The sequence below is a fragment of the Dipteris shenzhenensis genome, chromosome 32 (assembly GCF_047967505.1).
Source record: "Dipteris shenzhenensis isolate YYH24624 ecotype China chromosome 32, Dip_SZ_1.0, whole genome shotgun sequence".
Classification (NCBI taxonomy): domain Eukaryota; kingdom Viridiplantae; phylum Streptophyta; class Polypodiopsida; order Gleicheniales; family Dipteridaceae; genus Dipteris; species Dipteris shenzhenensis.
In genome coordinates this window covers 3,223,591-3,245,755 of record NC_141627.1, presented here as the reverse complement: position 1 = coordinate 3,245,755, position 22,165 = coordinate 3,223,591, and the positions used below count along the sequence as shown (strand labels likewise).

At 42.0% G+C, this 22,165-nt stretch overlaps 1 protein-coding gene across 1 annotated transcript; it reads left to right on the top strand.

Annotated features, from left to right (window-relative positions):
- Window positions 1-11,504: 11,504 nt before the first annotated feature.
- Window positions 11,505-13,397, top strand: LOC147880185 (phosphoserine aminotransferase 1, chloroplastic-like). The gene has a single exon (XM_087371065.1). The coding sequence runs from the start codon at window positions 11,651-11,653 to the stop codon at window positions 12,899-12,901; it is 1,251 nt and encodes a 416-aa protein (XP_087227191.1). The 5' UTR covers window positions 11,505-11,650; the 3' UTR covers window positions 12,902-13,397.
- Window positions 13,398-22,165: the final 8,768 nt, after the last annotated feature.

Below are 22,165 nucleotides of genomic sequence, written 5' to 3'. Positions count from 1 at the left end.
GGTCTACATGAGCCACTTGTTCTGATGAGATATCGACCCCCCTTGGAGATGATGCAAACCTCATGAATTCGTCCAGCACTTTGGTATCAATGGTTGTTGACAGTTCAGTTCCCTCACCTGACTAACCCAAAAATGCTCGCGTTCAAAACCCAACCTGGTGCTGTGCTCGGTGAAGATGCTCGCTCTTGTAATCCTAATTGGATGTGATTGGGTGCAGGATAGGTGCCAACATATAAAACACTCGGAGGTCGAGGCTAGCTATTGGAGAAGAACCATGTGATGACAGGAGAATCCCGAGTCATGAACTGTTGAGATATGGTGCCATGAGCACATAGATTAAATGCAGGCATGTGATAAGGAATGTATTAAAGTAGCCACCCTAGGATGTGGACTACATGATGTGGAGATGTGGATCAAGGATATCCACAAGGAGAGATGTGGATCAGAGGATCCCACAAGTGTTAACTTTCCAAGGGCACTCTCTATATAAGAGGCCTATCATGTATTGTTGATATAGCACATGGAATAGATTGAGTGTTTCATACTTCCTTTCTCTCTCTCATGGAGTTTCTTCTATGGTTTGATCCTCTGTGATCTTTATGCTCACTGAGTGATAGATTAGGCTAAGTACACGATTGGCACTTTGTCATGGTATCAGAGCTTAGGTCTAGTCTCCTAGATTAGTTGTAGGCATGCCTTAGGAGCTCATGTTTTTTCTCCTAGGTTAGTTCTAATTTTAGATTGAGAGTCATCTTCCATGCGGAGAGAATTTCAGTTTGTTTTGGGGAAGTTCCACTCATTGAGAGAGCTTGAGAGCTATTTAACTCTATTCTTTGAGAGAGAGAGATGCTTTGAGAGCTTTGAGATATGGAGACTCTATGCTCCAAGCACCTCCAACAAAGGCAAGCCTTTACATATTGTAGCATACTGCGGCCTCTACATACAACAAATCATCTTACTATATATTAAGGAGGGATCTACCAAACTTGCAAGGATGGAGCTTCGCAAGAGGTTTGGCAATGGAGGAGCAGTTTCGAGGCTTGGAGGGAGGTTCAGAGGGAGGCTCGGATGCGGGGAGAGAGGGGATGAGCGCACCAGGTGCCACGTGGATGAGAGGTTCGGAGGAAACGGAGGGCTCACTTGCCACATGTCGTATGTGGGGCAATAGTCAGACTAGTAGTGGGGACAGACCATGACATGGGTCAGTAGTTTCCAAGCTTGCATGCAAACTATGGACGGAGATGATTTTCGCACTAGGCAGATCAGACGGTGCACGTGTCAAGTGCGCTACCGGAGCAGCAATACATTGATCAACGGCCCAAGTGGCACACGGAATGCCACAAGGTGACACATGGTGTGGCAATCGAGATGGCCTATACCTACACATGACATGCGGCGTGACAGGGAGAAACATAGAAGAGCACAAGAGGACAAAGAAGAGAAATGAGAGAGAGAGAGAGAGAGAGAGAGAGAGAGAGAGAGAGAGGTTGGGCACATGAAGTCTATTCCAATAGCATCTGTCAAGTAGATTCCTACCAGAGGAAATCGGATTTAGGGGCACCCTGAAGCTCATCAGACCCTATTAGAGTTACAGGCACATGTTAGGATTGAAATCGAGTAGGTGAGAGAAGCATTCCTATTGGATATCCCTTTCTTGCCAGACCCTGCTTGCCTGTGTAGTCCGATTGCATGAGTTCGGCATCCGATTGCCTTCCAATAGGCTTCTGACTACCTTCCCTACCTGAACCACCCCAAAAATGTTGCATGTGCCCAGTTGCTCTCATCTGATGGGCCCAACACCATCATGTGCTATCCACTTCCCCTTATGCCCTTTCTTCCCTTTATATTATTTCAACCCTCTCTTGGATAACCATGTTGGCAACTCTATAAGTAGCCCACTTCCCTTCGTGTTTCGCTACCATCACATGTACCATCTCCTCCCTTTGGTGTTCTTGTTGTAGGAGTGTGAGATCATCATCCAAGAAAGTTCTTGTTCCTTCAATGTTGCCCTCATGCTCATGAGGGTCGACTTATCTGTTATTTTCTGAAATTTCACTTACCAATGCATTGGCCTTGCCTACCATCTAGGCTACCTCACAAGTAAGGTTGACACCCATCATGGTGAATAGGGCTTTGGCATATACCATAAGGGTATCCCCTACTAAGAGGCCTCTAACCAAAACATTTAAGGATTTGTTTCCCATCTCTTATTTTCCTCTAGGGCATCTAATATGATATCCTTCTTGGGTAATGGGGGCTAAGAGTGTGTGAGGGCTTATGTTTAAACACACTATGAATAGTGTGAACCCACACCCTTTGGACATTGTGTTTCACTCGAAAAGTATGGGAATCTCAAAAGAATGGCAAGTGGGAAAGCATTGCTCTCATTAAGGATTTTAAATTGACTAAGACACCAATGTAGATGTGGAGACACTCAGTCTATACCTGATGTAATACATAAGTCTTCTAATACACTCTCAATCTTCTTAGCTGACATTTTGGCTTGATGAAATCTCAGTCCTTAAATAATTCTAGTTGCTTAAGTCTCATAGAAATTTGGTATTCTGTAGACTACAATATACCTTCTTTCTTCTTTTTGTTCTCACTCACATTTCAAGTCACTGCGTGATTCGTTATTGCTGTCATTAGTGAAAGGGAGATTCGAGGTAGGCTCGCCATGATGCTCTATCTCACTCTCTCTCTCTCATGCTCTGTCACAATCTCTCTCTACTCTCTCTCTCTCTCTCTCTCTCTCTCTCTCTCTCTCTCTCTCTCTCTCTCTCCGCCCCCCTAAATATAGAAATGTATTGAAAAGAGTGGAAAATTCAAAAAAAAAATTGAAATATAAATTTCAAATGTGTCTTTTAACTTAAATTTGAAAATTTATTCCAAGATCGGTTTTAGAAGCGATTTGGAGAAAGATAGAAAATATACTAACGTAATTAAGAAAATGAAAGAATGGAAGGAAATTTTTAAATTTTAAATTCCAAATTGCAAATTCGATTGCTAAATTCTATATAGAAGTTCAAACTTTGCCAAAGATCGGTTTTAAAACTGATCTTGGTTGGGGGATGAATGGCTAAGCCTCTACCTTTCATCCCACATCCAAGGTCGGTTTTAAAACCAATCTTGGTTGATGAATGAAAGGCTAAGCATATGGCCTTTCATCCCCCGATCTAAGATCGGTAATAAAACCAATCTAGGTTTGGGAATGAAGGCCAAGCCCATTCGATAGCCTTTCATCCATCAACCAAGATCAGTTGTAAAACTCATCTTGTTGAAAGCCACAGCCTAGGCATTTCAAACCCTAAGCCCAGATTCAAAAATTTTTGAATTTGAAATAGAAATTTCAAAATTTTCTTTGAACTTAAATTTGAAAATTTATTCCAACATCGGTTTTAGAAATGATATTAGTGGAAGATAGAAAATATACTTTAGGATAATAAAAATGTAAGAATTAAATGACAAATTTAAAATTTGACTCCACCATGATCAGTTTTAAGGGAATGAAGACTAGGCCCAAGATTGATAGCCTTTCATCCATCAACCAAGATCGGTTGTAAAAGCCATAGCCTAGGTTAAAATTTTGAATTTGAAATATTAATTTAAGATTTGTCTTTTAACTTAAATTTGAAAATCTATTCCAAGATCGGTTTTGGAACCAATCTTGGTGGAAGATAGAAAATATACTTTAGGAATACAAAAAAAATAATAATAAATTGAAAATTTTGAAATTTGAAATCCAAATTGCAAATTTGATTGCTAAATTCTATGTAAAGTTTAAACTTTCCACCAAGATCAGCTTAAAAACCCGATCTTGGTTTATGGATGAAAGGCTGAGTATATGGCCTTTCATCCCCTATCCAAGATCGGTTTTAAAGCCGCCGATCTTGCTTTGGGGATAAAATGTCAAGATCGATAGCCTTTGATCCAACAACCAAGACCGGTTTTAAAACCAATCTTGGTGAAAGGCATAGCCTAGGCCTTTCAAACCCTAAACCTAGATCTGGTTTGTGGGTTTGAAAGGTGTATGCCTTGCGTTTCACCAAGATCGATTTAAAAATCGATCATGGAAGGGGGATGAGAGTCTAAGCATATTGCCTTCCATCACCTTATCCAAAATTGGTTTTAAAACCGATCTTGCTGAAGGCAAAGCATAGGCCTTTCAAACTCATAACTGAGATCTGGGCTCGAGGTTTGGAAGGCCTAGCCTTTGCCTTCATCCCCCATCCAAGATATCTTGGGTGATAGGTAAAACATAATCCTTTCAAATGCTATGCCTTTCATCAAGATCAATTTTACAACCAATCATGGAAGGGGGGTGAGAGTAAGCATATTGCCTTCGATTCCCCCATCTAAGATCAGTCTTAAAACTAATCTTGGTGAAGTCAAAGCATAGGCCTTTCAAACTCACAACCCAGATCTCGACTCGAAGTTTGAAATGCCTAGCCTTTGCCTTCATCCCCCATCCAAGGTCAATTTTAAAAACGATCTTTGGTGAAAAGTAAAAAATAAGCCTTTCAAATTTCAAATTTGGGTTTCAAATTTCAAATTTTAAAGTTAAAATTTAAATCTAACACCATTGAAATTTAAACTCCTACAACCAAAATTGGTTTTAAAACCAATCTTGCTGAGATGCAAAGCCTTTGCCTTTCATCCCTAGCCAAAAGGGAGATAAAATACTTAGGCTTTACCTTTCTCCTAGATTAGATTTCTTGGTTGGATAAAGGGTGAGCATTTTCATCCCCTATCCAGAAGTGGTTTTATAATCGGTCTTGAGTGGGTGAAAGACTATATGAAAGAACATATAATTTTGGCACATGGTGTGTGCTACTTGTTCTTGTGTCGAAAAATGTAGCTAGTCGATCTCTTCACTAAGAACTTTCTCATGAACGAAGTGATAATGCACTTCAATGTGTTTTGTTCTAGCATGAAACAATGGGTTCTTTTCCAATTGAATGCTGCTCATATTATCTTAATAGAGCACAGCAGGGTCTCTAGAAAGAATCTCAATCTCTAAAAGAAGCCTTCTGAACCAAATTACTTCACATGTTGCATTGGTGGATCCTCTATACTCTACTTCGATGGAAGACAATGCCACTATTGATTGCTTCTTGCTTTGCCATGACAAAGTTGCGGAGCCAAGACTAAAGCAGTATCCACTACACTTCATCCTTCATCCCTCCATGCAAGATTGGTTTCAAAACCAATCTTTAAGGGGGAGATGAAGGGCCTAGCCTTAGCCCTACATTGCTAGTCAAGATCAATTTCAAAACTGATCTTGCGTGTGAGCTGAAATGCTAGGGCTAAATTTTGCATTTAAAAATGAATCTTGGATGGATTTTTTTAAAATTTTGTGTTCCTTTTACAATCTTAGTCATTCTAAAATGCAAAGTAAATGAAGCATATTAAAAGTGGTCGTGTTTGGAGTATTTGTGTTGTTCAAGGTGTTTGACATTGTGTTGTAAAACCGGACATGGCAAGTGACAGCACTGACATGTCGACCAAGAAGTCAAAGGAAAGAGAGTAATTGGAAATATTGGTGATAGTAGTGCAACTAGCAAGAACATAGACACATACTCTTATTGGGTGATATCAGGGTAGCACTCAGCTAAAATTTTGCAATTGAGTGACTTCCCAATAGTTTAACAAATAAAAGGAGTTTATGGAAAAAGAACCACAAGAATAGTTGTGAACTGTTCAAAGAAAATGTGTCAAATAATTTCACGAAAGGCCAATGAGGAACTTCAATAGAACATGAAGGATGCCCTTTATGCAGAACAATTAAAGCAGCTTACGAAGTCAGTGGTGGGTTGCATTTGAAAGACCAGAGAAGTTTAAAGCTAGAGCTAGTAGAGGACACCAATCACAAAAAGAATGGACTGTGAACAAAATAGATGGAGCAGAGAAGGAGATGGGGATGGACTCCGGAGGGAAAGAGACTCCCCCCAACTTAGTACCATGTTATTTAGTCATTCCTATGTGCCACAAAACCTTTGGAAGGAGGAGGATACCATCAAGCAAGCAAGAAAGGAGAGCCCAATGATGAATTATTAAAATGAGAAACGATTACAGACAATAAGGAAAATGTAGCCAATAAATAATCTGTGTTAGATGAAAGCATCTCTAAGTGTTGAAGAGCTTGGTTGTGCACATCCTCATTATACTACAAAAAGTGCAAAGGCCTTTGTTCGATGTTTGCAAGGGTGGAAAAGATGACATGATGTGCTTTGGTAGTACACATATGGAGCTACAATAACCTTCCTCTAAGGTATTACAAAATTGAGGTGACAATGGAATATACAAGTGTGTTAATTCTAATATGACGCTAATGGTGCATACATTGTTTTCTTGTTATAAAATAGAAAATTGAATTTTCTTATTGTAAATGCATTGTTCATAATTTCTTTTCTCTAAAAAAAAAAGAAATTTTATATGCCATGTTCAAGCTTGATAATATTGATTGTAATGTTTTGTTCTATAGAGAAACATGGGACTAAGTTTTAAATGGAATGTTGCTTGTAATTGTTTGATAAACAAGGCTTAGCTTGATAATGTTGCTTGTAATTACTGTCTTATATAGAGAAACATGAGACTAAGTTTTACCTTTTGTTTTTCATATTGATCATTCTCTTTCTTGTTAATGTGTAGTTAAGAGGTTGCAAGTAAAGAAATATAATGGAGTGATAACAAATTCATTACAAAAATAGAGACAATCAATTGAAATACCCATAGGGGAGTCATTTGAGTTTAATGGACACTTGCACTTCCTAAAGAATTCAACATTGTCACAGAGTAGAAAGAGGCTTGTTTGCATGCTTTAAAGTGCCACAAGATGCACTTTTATCCCTTTATAGTCATACAAGATATAAAAATGATGAATGGAGAGAACTATGAGAACATGATAAGAATGAAGGTGTATGAATTATATGAGGATCTCAATGTGGCCCCACATGTAGAGTAGATGATGATTGTGGGTGATGTGGAAAATAGTAATGTGTTAGGCTGCATAAATAGCTCAATTTACTACAAATAAAGAATAAATGCACGTTGAGAATACATTCTTGGGTTATCCCCATAGGTGGACGATGACCACAAGTGTAAGTGTAACTATACTTTCAAACAAGACAAAAAGCAATCTCAAAGTCCAAGAAATGGGACTAACTCACATGAAGCATCATAAAAATATTTAACAAAGAGCCTAGATTTTTTATGTAATGCAGACATCAAACTCCACAAAAATATTGTGATTCCTAGAAGATAAGTAATGGCAACAATCCATTTGTAATATCTTTTCTATTTTCAACTATGGCCGTATATGGTTTGAGATTCTTATGTAATCTCCATTATGAAAATGCATAAACCTATGCAAATGAAAAAATAAAAATTAGCACCAATAACAATAAAGAGAAGGACAATGCACAATCACATAATGAATTAAAGAGTAAACTTTTGACACACATTCTTTGCTACACTATAAAACAAAAGCAATTCAATATCTAACATGCTCTGACATTATAATATAACTTTTTCTAAGTCCAAATATCCTCTTCCAAAGAAGAAGAAAGCTATCCAAAAGTCCAAGAAATGGTATTAAATTACATGAATCAGCATTCAAGTATTTAACAAGTGCACATATTTTTGTGCAAACATTAAACACACTAAGTATTTAAAAACAAGGAGTTTACGATAATAAGTGAGACTTGCAACAGTCTCAAAATTCCAAAAACTATGTTTATGAGTTTGATAATTCCTCTCTTCCAAAGTTAGAGAAACTTAAAATTGATGTGCTAGAAACATTATTTTAAGGATGGAAGATACCATTCTCAACTTGCAAATAGGGATGGAAAGCAAAGAGAGATATTCAAGAATTCAATATAATTTGTTGAGGTGTGAAAAATATTTTGGATGGAAGAGCATGTTTTTAAAGTTGGAAATTTGTCCAAGAAAGATATTCAAACATTCAAAAGACAATTTCTAAACTTGGAACAAAGTTTTGAGGTCAACAAAATTATTCAACAGCTATGGAAAACTAAATTCTGTAGGACCTATGAAAAAACTATTCAAGTTGAAAACTTTGTTCTAAAAGGTGAAACGGCTCTTTAGTTAGAAAAAGTATTCATTAGCATTGAAAAGGTCCTTGAGTTAGAAAAAGTGTCCAATAGCTTGAAAATTGTAATTCATGTAATACCAAGCTAGAAACTATGGTTATACTACATCTTTTAGTTTTATATGCCACATCAATTAAGAAGTTCCATGCCTCTCTCTGAATCTAGGGAGGTGGTATTCAATACTCAAATGACACTTTCTTTCACGACGAGAGAGAGAGAGAGAGAGAGAGAGAGAGAGAGAGAGAGAGAGAGAGAGAGAGATGATGCAATCCTAGGAGTATTAATACACATTTCCTAATTGACCTTTTTGCTAAACATGTGCTATTCTAGACAATGGTAATTCCTTGAAAATGGTTCTTAACAAATATATATCATTGTTTCAAGATAATATAGACGAACTTCCACTTTGTACTTGGAGTATATTCCGAGGGTATGGAATGAAGTTGCAATTTGAACATGCATGTATCTTTGAAAGTAATGCAATCTTTACATTCCAAACGATTCCATGTTGAGTCTGTTGTACCTACTAGGCTCTTTTCATAAGATGTACGTTGATAACCTTTTCTATTAGGATATTGTCACACCTATGTATGGTAGCAAGTCAACTATGCTTTGAAAAGGGGCCTTCGACATTTCACCAAAAACGAGAACTTGACCTTGATGACACCATGCACAACGCTTAGCCATTGTTTCTTGAAACAATGGGTCCCAACTGCTCTTGTTGGGGGATGTAAAAAGCTTGTATTACAAAAAACGATAGCATTGAAAGATAGATTAACAAAAGGACACAATGATAGGTACAATGTGTGCTATCAGAGAATGTGAGAGCTGTGTGCATTTGAACTAACAACATGGGAAAAAGTAGAGGATTTCCTTTTCGGTATTATGTAACAGCACATGCATTTCTGGTTCTTAACTATCCATGCATGCACCCACTTTGTATGGTTTGACTCAAGAGACGAGAGGGAGTTACCCCTACATCTTGCATATGGTCTTAAGTAGGAGTGGTAGTAACTAAGGAGAGAGAGGTGGTCGCCATACTTGGGTCTTCTTCTTCAATGTGGATGGGGATTGTTGATCGTCCAATGATGATAGGGCCATCTTCAAGAGCACCTACCTTTTCCATTCGGAACATGTGTTATGTCCTCCCTGATTACCCCTACATCTTGCATATGGGCTCTTAAGTGGGGATGGTAGTAAGTACAGAGAAAGAGGTGTATGCCATCCTTGGCTCTTATTCTTCAATGTGGAAAGAACACCTGCCTTTTTCGTTTGGGACATCCCTCATTCCAACTTGTAGCATGAAGCATCAATTTGCATTTTGCGAAGGTAGTCCTTAAAATGTTGTGCAACCAAACAATTCCATGAGTTTCTCGCCTTGTAAGGCAATGTTCATTGATATTGACTCATCACTCATAAGTTTTGGTTGTGTTGGAGCTTGTGACGACGTGACGTAAGTGGAGGCCTTGGAGGAAGAAAGAGAAGTTGGAATATGCTTGCACTCCTTTGGTGTGTGGGGTTGAAAGAAGGAACATGGGATTGTACTTTGAGGATCATAACGGAGGTAGGCATGGAATCATGGATGATGGGTGGAGTGAGCCCTCTCTCGAGGGGTCTACAACTACGTGAAGGGCCGAGGTTGGTGGAGGATAAATATCCATCGTCAAGCCCCTCGATTTTAACCTACTAGATTCTAACCTGACTACCATTTACTAGACCTAACTAAGCTACTATTTACCATGGTTAAAAGAGTTAACCCTGTCTCAAGCCCTCCAAGAAACCTACAAACATGTAGAGTTATAAGCATTCCTGTGGTATAAAGATACCGATGCACAATTTTTTGGTAGTAATGCACCATTCATGGTCACTAAGGGGTGTTTGAAATCGGGAAAGTGCTTGCCACTTGTGAAACTGGGAAAGTGCTTGCCAGATCTAGGTTCTTTACAGACTGCTAGAAGCCGCCCATTGTTGGGGCACCTGAAAAAATAGGACGGGCGAGCAAGGATGGCTAGAGCTTTTATAGACACGCCGCCTGCCTAAGCACTTCAACCTAACCTTAAAAACTGGAATAGGTGAGTAAGGATGGCCAGAGTTCTTCAACAGTTGAATTCGATCGATGGGAGAGAGAACCATTGGCTGGCAATGGTGGTGCTCATCCATGGGTAGCCAACGTTGGTTGCCCATGGATGCTCAGATTTTGGTGCGACTTGGCAAGTCAGGTAGGATGGGAGGAGGAGCTTATAGTTTGTAGTGTGTAATGCCTTGAGTGCCTGGCATCACTTTTATTTAGAGTGGATTTAGATCAGGTGGCAGCCAAGGATGAGAGTAGGGGGTCAGATGAGTATGCATTGAGAGAGAAAATGTGTGGCGGTAGGGAGGATTGTCTGTCAAAATCCCCCTTGCCCAAGGATCAGCCAAGCCATCTGGCTTGCCTTTCATGAATCACAATGTTTCGTGGGCGTCAGTACCAATTCCTACCGACCTTGCTGCATTCATAATAGATTTGTGTCGAAACATGTGTGAACACTGCGAGGGGTGGCCAACCCCACATTCCGTTTGGCCGTGTGGGTGGTTTGAAGACTCAATTTGTGTAAAGACCCTCAAGAGCACTTTCATCTTGGGAAAAGTGTTGCCTTGGCCTATTCCCCTATACATAAAGGTTCGGGTGGGCTCAGATCTAATATGAGGCGTTCGATCCAGACCTTTTCAAAGACCAGTCTAGATCCAACGCTTGAAAAAGGCGTTGCATGCGTGTCGTCGAACAACGATCAGATCTGCACTTGCGTATGCGTGGGCATGTGGTAGAGCAGTAGGGCAGCACTGAGGTGGCAATCGAAGAGTAGGTTGCACAGAACTCGGGGAGCCGTAGAAAGGAGTTCGAATGGAACCAGAAATTGTGTTAATAATTGGCCGGTTAATCCATAGGGATCTGATACTCGGATACCGGGCCCAAATAAAAATTAATACTTTCGAAATTCCTCGATGATCAAAATAGGTTCTCAAGCCCAGTCAACAGGATCGGTAGAGGAGGAGAAAGGGTTTGCTCTTGACGAGGAGCTAGGATGGAATCAATATAGAACAAATTTATGATCCGGTGACGTCCCACTAAATCGAAATAATAAATAGGGTTTGATCGTGATGAAGAGCTGGGATGGAATCGAATTTATGATCCGGTGAAGTAAGGTGCATCCGGCCCTCCATGGCGAGGCATTCGACAAGAAAGTGCTCGGAATCCGGCTTGCGGGGTTTCCGATGCGGAATGCCCTGGGGGAGATGATTGCCAGAGATCATTCCGGCACTACTTGAAACATTTGGTGTGAATGCGGGAATGCGGAGATCATTCCCGCACTACTTGAAACATTTGGTGTGAATGTGGACTTTTGAGACTTCAACACTCCTTCTGGTACTCTTTCTCTTCAAGCTTTCTGGCCGCCATAGCCACCGAGCGCTCTTCTTCTTCTTCATAAGCTCTGTTCTTCTTCTTCACCATCGCCATAGCCATAGCCACCGAGCTCTCCCCTCCGTTTTCTCTCAGAGCTATGGCTTCCTCCCTCAGCCTCCAATCCTCCCTCTTCTTCTCCTCCCCCCTCTCCTCCCCTCGCCTCCCCTCCCCCCCCCTCCGCCCTCGCCTCCCCCCCATCCGCTCCACCGCTGTCATCCCCCCCCTCACCTTCTCCTCCCCTCCCCACCTCGACAATGACGGTCGCCTCTTCAACTTCGCCGCTGGCCCTGCCACCCTCCCTGCCTCCGTCGTCAAACAGGCCCAGGCTGAGCTCTTCAACTGGCGCGGCGCTGGCATGAGCATCATGGAGATGAGCCACCGCGGCAAGGAGTTCCTCTCCGTCATCCACAACGCCGAGTCTGCTCTCAGATCTTTGCTTGGCATCCCGGAGAATTATGCGGTCCTGTTCTTGCAGGGCGGTGCCACCACGCAGTTCTCGTCCCTCCCTCTCAACCTCTGCGCCCCAGACGACGCTGCGGACTACTTGGTCACCGGATCTTGGAGCGATAAGGCTGCCAAGGAAGGCAACAAATACTGTCAAGCCAAGGTGATCTGGAATGGGAAGCCGGGAAAATTCACTGCCCTTCCGAAACAAGATGACTTTGAGCTGACGCCGGGTGCGAAGTATCTCCATATCTGCGCCAATGAGACGATCCATGGAGTAGAGTTCAAAGATTACCCTGCTCCCCAAGGAGACACGCTCTTGGTGGCGGACATGTCTTCCAATTTCTGCTCCAAACCTGTGGATGTGTCGAAGTTTGGCCTGATCTATGCGGGAGCACAGAAGAACATTGGGCCAGCGGGCGTAACAATCGTCATTGTGCGCAAGGATCTGTTAGGTGCTGCACAGCCCAGCACCCCTGTCATGCTGGATTACAAGATCCACGCCGACAACAATTCGCTGTACAACACTCCGCCCTGTTTCGCAATCTACGTTTGTGGGCTTGTGTTCGACGACTTGCTGTCGAAGGGGGGACTGGAGGCAGCAGAGAGGAGGAACACAGAGAAGGCAAAGATTCTCTATGATACGATCGACCAGAGCAACGGGTTCTACAAATGCCCAGTGGAGGCGTCGGTGCGGTCGCTGATGAACGTTCCCTTCACGATGCAAAGTCCAGAGCTGGAAGCGCAGTTCATCAAGGAGGCAGCGGAGCGAGGGATGGTGCAGCTCAAGGGGCATCGATCGGTGGGAGGAATAAGAGCGTCCATTTACAACGCCATGCCCAAGGCTGGGGTGGAGAAGCTGGTAGCTCTCATGAAGTCCTTTCAGGCCAGACACACTTCTTGAGCTTTTTCTAAGTAAGTAGGAGCCATGAGCTTTTGCTGAGAATAGGCCATCTTCATTTCTGATCTTGCCATCATCTTCGTCTTCTCCATCTCCTTCTCAGTAATATAACTGTGCACAGTCAGCTCGTCCCTCTGCAGCCATACCGTTGTCAGCATTCTGCTTCTTCTTAAGTCCCCCCCCTGTGCGGCACATCTGAGCAAGCCTTAGCTCTGCCTCTGCTACCCTTGGAATAAGGAACTGGCCGCACTCCTTTTTCCCCCCTCAACGCATCCCCTTCCCGCTGTGCCCCCAAAGGTATCAAATTTTGCTAACAAGCTAGCTTACCTGCATGCTAATCGGAATCTTGAGTCCCCCTCCTCCTCGTCCAAGCTCAGCAGCCTTGGGATGCTCCAAACTACATAGCAATGTCGCCTCAGAGATGGCTGATCTTTATTCTCTTTGGTCGTTGATTATGGGTGAAGTTGAATATAAATAAAGTGGGACGCTCTTGGCAATATTTTGGGATTTGGGGGGGGGGGGGGTGGGGGGGGCTTTCCTTGCTATGAGAATATTAACTTTCATTCTCTTTTGGAATAAGCTGAATATAAATAAAGCCGGAATCGACTTGGCAATGTAATTGGCAATTTTTAGTTTACTATGCATGGTAATCTTGATGCATTTCGCCAGCCAATGGTCATAATACTTAATGGTTGTGAACCTTTGATCTTAGTAGTCAATGATCCGAGTGAGTGGCACTGTCCTTGGATTTCATAGTATTTGGGGCACCAGAGCAGTACATGATCATTGATCTGCACCTCCCGCATCTTGCAAAGTGGGCGAGAGAGAGAGAGAGGGGGGGGGGGGGAGTCTTAATGTATTGTACATACCCATGGTGGCTTTGCTTGCAAAGTTGAATACCTTCAAATCAAACATGATGGGATGACTTACCTCTCAAAGAATGAGGATAAACTTCTCACATGTGAGCCCCCATATAAAACTAGGCATATTATGTTTTACCACAGGGAAAGGGGACATGGAAAAAGTTTCGAACCAAATGCATTTGGAAAAATTTCCATACGTTTGCAAACGTTTGGAAATGCATTTCCTCATTTGTGAATGTGTTTCCCAACACCAGTTTGGAAACGTGTGGCAACTATGGCTCGGTCGTTATATGCCATGATGGGGCTTGGAGAGAGGTTGAGCGGTGGCCTGATCAGCCAGTTGGTACTAAGATCGTGTTGGTTGCCCTTGATTTGTGGCCTAGCAGCCTACTTCCGCAGGGGAGACGGCCAACTACCCACATGTACCAACTACGATAACAGAGGTCCTGATACCATGCTAAATAATAGACACCCTGCTTGCTACAGCCAACATCCTAGAGCAGAAGATTTCCCCAAGATCTCACAATTATTCTAGGATCACTCCTTGTGTACACAAATGCATGGAAACACAAGCACAGATCTGAGGAAAACACAGCAAGTAGAACAGCCAAAAGTATATACAGGATGCTCCAAAATGGACAAACTCATCTACAAAAGATGACCTCAGTGTGCCACAACCATGCGGCAAGGTGCTGCACCGACATTCACCCCCTAGAGACACCGAGAACTGGCTTCTATCTCAGTATCATGGAGGTCCAACAGCCTAATGGCTGTTTGGATGCAAGGCCACATGGGAAATCTTACAGCAGCTTCCACCGTTGTCCCATCCATTCATTAGAGGGCATACCCTCCATCCAGAGATGGAGGCTCAAATAGACCTTATCCATTCGCCAGGCATCCAGAGTTTCCAGCCCCTCTTGTCCTTTTTCCTGATGCAAAGGGGTTGCAGAAAATCTCTGACAAGAGGCTTGTCAGATGCAAGGTGGCCTTCGAGATGTGTTCTCTGACCTAGAGGGTTGCAGATATTGCCAGACAGCCTCCTGCCTGACCTACAAGGTCGCAGACAGAAATGCAGCAGAGCATGGGAACATATGACCCTTCACATGTTGATTTTTCCCACTCTTGACAGTGGCACTAACCTGCAAAGCCTCCAGCATGTGGCCGTGCTCTAATGGGAGCCCTGGCTCCCATTTACGTAGGTGAGGGCAAGGGAGCCCTCACCCCTTTTATATGGCCGACTTCATCTAGCAGGCTGACAGTGGCTAACCAGCATGCCGAGCTGCCATGGCCAGCGGGCTCCACCACCCCTGACCGTGGTTCAGCCAACCACATCTTGGGCTACAAATGCACCCACTTTACACCTGTTTGCAAGGCATTCGAGCCTTCAGGCCTGGCCCATTGAGCGTTCATGATTGCCTGGCCTGCAGCCCATGTGGCTGGGTGCAAGGTGACAACTGGCTTCATCGACAATGTGCAGATAGTTCCTATAATAGGATATTTTGTTGTATGCTGTGAACCCATGTCCAGGGACAGTCAGGCACCAGCTACATAGGTCAGTCTCTCAGCCCTAGGCCAAGTCAGAAATCAAGTCCTGTTCACTAGTACCCACTGGAGAACAGTAGGTTAGTGTTTCCATGTTAAGGTTCTAGATAGGTCTAGGTCTCAGCCTAGGTTAGGAGCCCAGAAGGGCCCAAAGGGCTGGACCAAGTGAGCTCCCCATCCAGGGAGAATGGGCTGGGGAAGGGCTGCCTTTAGAGGCTGCCCTGTGCCCCTCCCTAGGCAGAAAAGGGTGGGGAAGTGAGCCCAACCAGCCAGCCGACTGGCTGGTCGGCCTGTTTCAGGCTGGTTGGCTTACCCCACAGCCCCCTATTTAAAAGGAAGGTTGGGGGGGGGGGCGGGGCTCTCTGCTGCCTTGATTTCTCATCCAGTTCCCCAGCTTTCAACCCTCAGTCTCCAGCTCGGTGCAGCCCTCAGCCCTTCCAAACATCCCCTGCAAGACAGCCATCATTTGGCTTGGAGTTGAGGTTTGGGGTTCTTGCTTTGGCAGCTTTTTTTTTACGGTTTTCAGATCTTTTCTGAGTTCTTTCACACTCGTTTAGCTCCATCTCTCTCAGCTTTCATATAAATCTGACAAGCTCCATAGCTCAGATTTCTGTCTTCCCTTCATCTCTCACACTCGTGCAACTTCGCTGCATGTCGGGAGACAGCACAAGCCTCTTCACTAGCCTTGCATAGTGGTCCACATATGTAACTTCGCTGCATGTCTGGAGACAGCACAAGCCTCTTCAATAGCCTTGCATAGTGGTCCACATCTTCCGTGTGGGCAGCGTGGTCTTGGATTTGGATTGCTTCTTAGGCATTTGTGGGCCAGCTCTCCGTATCAAAGGGTCATCCTCAGAGTTGCCTCATGAGCTCTTGAAGAAGTGTCAGTTGTATTCTTTTGCAGCTCTCCAAGTATAACGTAAATTCTTCAAAGCAAAGAACTCTATCTAAATAAGGAGCTCTTGATTTCTATTTTTACTTCTCCCTCTGTTGACAAGGTAGGCTTGAACTCAATTTTGAAGTCTCTTGAAGTAATGGATTCTCTCCCTCATTTTGTTAGAAGAATTCGGAAGCATTTAGTAGTAGCTTGGAAGTACGTAAAAACTTTAGGACAAAAAGGCTTTCAACTATGGAGAGATAGGTAAAAGGCTTTCAAAGCATTCCAAATCTTCTATCCTTAGAGAACCTTGTTGTTGTAAAAGTAAGATTCCAAAGCTTTGTTGATGCTGATTTAGGACATGTAGTCAGAGTTGATACTTCAATTTTTCTTTTCAGTAACTTAAGAGACCTTTTCATGAAAGGCATGAAATTTCGATTGTACTCTTTTAAAGAGTCTTGCCTTTTAAAAGCTATTGATAAGGGAATCTCAAAGTTTGCTTTGCAAATAGAAGAAAGTTTAGGAGATATCTTATTAGAATGGAAAGGGAAGATTTTGAAGAAAGTTGCTTTGAAACTAGAAGAAGTTTCCTCCGTTAGTTGCTCAAAGCAAAGTAACCATCTTTCTAAAGAAGATGAAACTCTTCTTCGAAAATTCCATAGGAAATTTGTCATTTCTTATATGGACAGATGTTCCAATAACTTTGTTTTTATTTGCAAAAAGTTTAATTAGAATGTCTTTTGAGAGAAGTGAACTCGTTTGCCAAAACTTATGCATGTGGCTTAGTTTCTCAAAAGGATTTAATCTCAAGTGAACTCGTTTGCCAAAACTTATGCATGTGGCTTAGTTTCTCAAAAGGATTTAATCTCAAAACACCTGAGTTTTTGCAAGTCTTTGGGTTTGTTTGCAATCTAAGTATCCCTTTTCTTTATGCTGCTTGGAAGTTTCACAAAACTCCAAAAAAGCCAAGATTTATTGCAGTTGTTTCTAAGGTTGCTTTGATGGATGTCTCTAAATGGCTAGCTATTGCTTCAAAGCCATGTTGCCTAGTGTCCATGAATTTTGGAGGGACTTATTAAAGAAGGCAAATGTCCCCTCGCTCTCAGGTTGGATTTTAAATGATTGTGTAGGACTGATTCCTATTTGTAAAAAAATTTAATTCCTCTCGAAGCATTCAGGAAAAAGAGTCTCCTATTCGTCTTTAGACCTTCAATTTTGCTATGCCTTACACAAAGATTGAGTTGGAAGATTTGAAGTTTAGAATCAAAAAGATAGTGACTGAAGTTTTCAAGTTGAGATTTGACAAAGATAGATGCAAAGTGCTAAAAATTTAGAAAATAGCTTTATGTTTTGACTTTTGGTGGCTAAATAATAAACATCATGACATCGATTCTAGAAAGAAAAGATACACAAAGGTAGTAAGTGTTGAAGATGTTTGCTCTTGGATAGAATTTCTTTTAGATAATCTTTACATCACGATAGGTGATTCTTTGTTTCAACAAATTATAGGGATCACCATGGGCACTAATTGTGCTATCTTTTTAGCAAACTTTATATTTTCACTTATGAATGAGTTTATTCAACGGCTTATTTCTATCAAGATTTGTCCTATCATTTTACATAAGCTTAGCCAAGTTAGGCGTTTTATAGATGATTTATTTGTACAAGATGTTCTTGACTTTCAAGACTGTACAAAGACGCTTGTGCTTTTGGAGGAGGAATCTATCCTCGTGACTCTTGTGAACTGAACTACACATCAAGACGGGATTCTTGTGTTTTCTTACATCTTAGCTTTCTCAATCTACCATAGGATTAGAGGTTGATTTATATGATAAACGTGAACAACCTGAATATAGTGGTTTACACATTATAAAAATACCTCACATTGACTCAAAACATTTCAGATTTGGCAAAATATAGAGTCATCTCTTCCCAATTCCATAGATTTTCCCCCCTTTGTATAACTAAGGATTCTTTTATCACTCATTGTAGTAATTTGATCACTTTACTAATACACGAGAGGTATAATCCAATAAAAATAATGAAAAAAGTATGCACAATCTTAGATATGAAGTATTTTATCCATGTTGTATCGGCCTTAGGCATGTTTAGAATGATTGAACATAAGTTGAAAACAAAAAGCGAGCAATTTAGTTGCCCGCATTTCTTTTAGTTTCAAAAGAGAGTTTGATTGAGTATGCATGTGCTTTCTAAGTTAGGATTGTAATTTTGCATCTAAGGGGTCCTTTTAGTTCTTTATGTTTTAAATATGAGAGAGAGAGAGATTTATTTATGTTTTTTGGAAGTTTTTGTTATTTGTTTCTTAATTTGCTTGTTTAATTTCACTTAGTAACCTTCTTCCTTTCTTCTTCCTTTCTTCTTTTCTTCCTCTTTTGTTTATTTGACGTATTTTAGTAAGCACTGGGTTTGCCCAAGAGACTCCGTGGGTCTTTAGAAACCCAGTTTAGCTGCTTATGCTCGGGCATTGAGACGACATTAGTGTTGCTTTGCTTGCTCAGTATGTCTTCCATTTTTTTTACAAAAAAGTTTTTGTTACCTCTTTTTTCTTCTCTTTCGTTTTCTCTTTTATTTTGTGTAATTTTTTGGACTTTAGAACAACAAAAAATTTAAATTTGTATGATTGGATATATTCTAGTCCTACAAAGGTATATATAAATTCTTCCCCATTTGGGAAGGGGGGCCCTTAGTGGGTACAGGGACCCAATTTGGAGTCATTTAGATTCTCTCTCTAATCCTACTCCCTCTCTCTCTCTCTCTCATGGTGCATACGTATACGCCTCACACAAAGGTTAAAGAAGGTCTTGTTGCCCATTGCATGATCATTAACCGTTGCATGTTACATTGGTATCAAAGCTTTGGTCTGTAATCCAACTTGACTAATGGAAGTGCATGGTCGTGTTGAGATCCAGAAAGGACACATAGAGCAACATCATGGAGCAACAGAGAGAAGAAGCGCATTGGTGTATATCCATTGTTAGCTAAATTCAGTGCTCCTTTGGGGTGGGCCATGGTTGATCTAATCCAAGAGTTCCAAGATATTATGCTCTGAGATGATGTTTCACCACATCTTTCGCCTCATAGACCCGAGGGCCATCAGATTAAATTAGTCCCGGACTCGACACCTCCCAATAAGTTTCCTTACTGATTACCTAAGTCTATGGAGGCAGGGTTAGAACAACAACTCACTCAGTTATTACGCATTGGGATTATCCGATCATCCTTATCACCTTTTGCGGCTCCAATTCTATTTGTCCAAAAAAAGGATAAGACGACATGACTATGTGTCGACTACAAGGCACTCAACAAAATCACCATCAGTAATTTCCCCGCATAGGGTATATCTTAGAACACTTGAATGGTGGTAAGTATTTTTCCAAGATAGACCTCAAGAGCAGTTACCACCACCACATATTTGACACTGACACCCTAAAGACAACGTTTAGGATAGAGCGAGCTCATTACAAGTTCGTAGTCATGTCATTCGGTCTCAAAAATGCACCACCAACATTCAACAAGATGATGTTGCAGGTGTTCGTTGAGCATATAGCAGTGTGCATGCTCATCTTTCTAGATGATATCTTAATCTTCTTAGCCACAACGGAGCAACATGTACGGGTTGTGCGGAAAGCTCTTCATCTTTTGTGTGATAATCAATTATATCTCAATGCCAAGAAAAGGGAGTTCGGTCTGATGGAAATCCAATATTTGGGTTACATTCTCAGCATCAATGGCATTGCTTGGATCTTGAAAAAACTCAAGCTATCACCAGTTGGGCAGTCGTCACGATGACCAAGGAGATCCAATCTTTTGTAGGGCTTTGCCAAGCCTATAGTTCACATATCATGGATTCTCCACAACCTCATCCCCCTTAACCGACTTATTAAAAGAGGTGAAAACTCACCGACAAAAGATATTTGTAAGCCGCTCAGACTTGCAAGCCTTCCATGACCTACAACCATTGGCCACTACAGCTCCAATAATGAAAATTGCATCATGGGATGATCCATTCTTGGTCATCACCAATGCAAGCAATGTAGCCATTGGGGTAGTTTTACAGCAAAAAGAAAGACCTGTTGCATACTACAATAGAAAGCTTAACCCTATCGAAAAGAATTACTCAGTCTACGAGAGACTTACTCGGCGGTATCCAAGCATTAAAACAATGGAAGCCGTTCCTTTATGGACAAACCTTCACAGTCAAGACAAACCACCAAGCCTTAAAGTAGTTGGAGAAAATGCCTAGCTCTCAGTGTAGCGCCCAACGACGCTGATGGAGTCAAATCTTCCAAATAGTTTGGGGGCATGATTGAATATGTCCCTGTCAAGAATAACCCCGTCGATGATGGTCTCACTAGGAAAGCCTCCATTCAAACCATAGAAAAGGCCATTGTATTAGAGATTAAAGGGAAGGACCTTGACTCTATGAAAACACAGTATGCGGACTTCGCAGAGTTTAGCACTCAATATCAGTTTGCCTTAACTCTTGCGCCCCGCCATTATTCAATTCAAGATGGATAGTTATTCCATAAGCAAAGACTTTGTGTGCTCAAAGACAAGCAGAAGGCTCTACTCAATGACGTCCATGATGCCCTCACAGGTGGCCATTGAGGCAACATTGGAGAAGCTAGAGTGATATTTTTACTGGCCTAAAATGCAGAAGGATGTATATAGCTATGCGTAGAGATGCCAAATTTGACAAAAGGTAAAAGTGTCCCATCAGAATGCGATAGGATTGCATCAACGGTTACCCATGCCTGAAGGTCCTTCCCAAGACATAACTATGGATTCGTGGGACCCCTTCTCGCATCTGCAGGTACGCGAAATACGCAATGTCTAACCATTTTTGAACCATTTTAGCAAATTTTGTACGCTTATTTCGTGCAAGCAGATAGTAATGTAGAAGATGTAGCCCGCTTATTTATCAGGTGCAATTGGAGGATTGGCATGAAGCATTACCGGGGATAGAGGTTCCAAATTCATCTCACATCTATGGAGGGCTCTATTTGAAAACTTTGGCACCAAGCTCAAGATGTCTAGCACATTTCATCTGCAAACTGAGGGACAATCAGAGGTATACAATCAATTGGATATTAATGTACTAAGATATTGATGTGCAGTCCAAGTGGGAGCAATACCTTCCATTAGTGTAGGCCATATTGAACGATACCTATTCTTCAAGTATTGGGCTACCCCATATGAATCCGCTTTTGGGAGGAGGCCATATTGAACAATACCTATTCTTCAAGTATTGGGCTACCCCGTATGAATCCGCTTTTGGGAGGTGGTTCTCATCGCTCCTCACTAGGATGATATCACCGTCCCTCGAAGCCAACAAAACTACAGAATCCATGGCCAAGATCACAGAGTCAGTTAAAGATTGCCTTGCCAAAGCACAAGCAACGTACACGTGCCAAGCTAATAAGTCCCGAGCAGATGTCCATTATAAAGTGGGTGATTGGATTCATCTAACTAGCTTCATCAACAACATGCAGATAGTTCCTATGATAAGATATTTTATCGTATGTTGTGACCCCATTGTGAGCCCTTGTCTAGGGACAGTCAGGAATGAGCTACACAGATCTCTCAGCCTTAGGTAAAGTCAGAAATCAAGTCCTTGTTCACTAGTACCCATTGGAGAACAATAGGTTAGTGTTTCCATCCTAGGGTTCTTGATAGATCTAGGTCTCAACCTAGGTTAGGAGCCCAGAAGGCCCCCCAAATGACTAGACCAAGTGAGGTCTCCATCAAGGGAGACTGGGATGGGGAAGGGTTGGCTTTATAGGCTGCCCTATGCCCCTCCCTGGACAGCAAAGGGAAACCAACCAGCCAGGCAACGAGCCGACTGTTTGGTCGGCCTATTTTAGGTTGGTTGGCTCACCCCACGGCTCCCTATTAAAGGGGGCTATTGCCTTCATTTCTCATCCAATTTCCTAGCTTTGAGCCTTAGTCTCCAGCTTGGTGCAG

What these genes read in the sequence shown, in the direction of transcription:
- LOC147880185 (XM_087371065.1), top strand. Translation starts at nt 11,651, where the DNA reads ATGGCTTCCTCCCTCAGCCTCCAATCCTCCCTCTTCTTCTCCTCCCCC.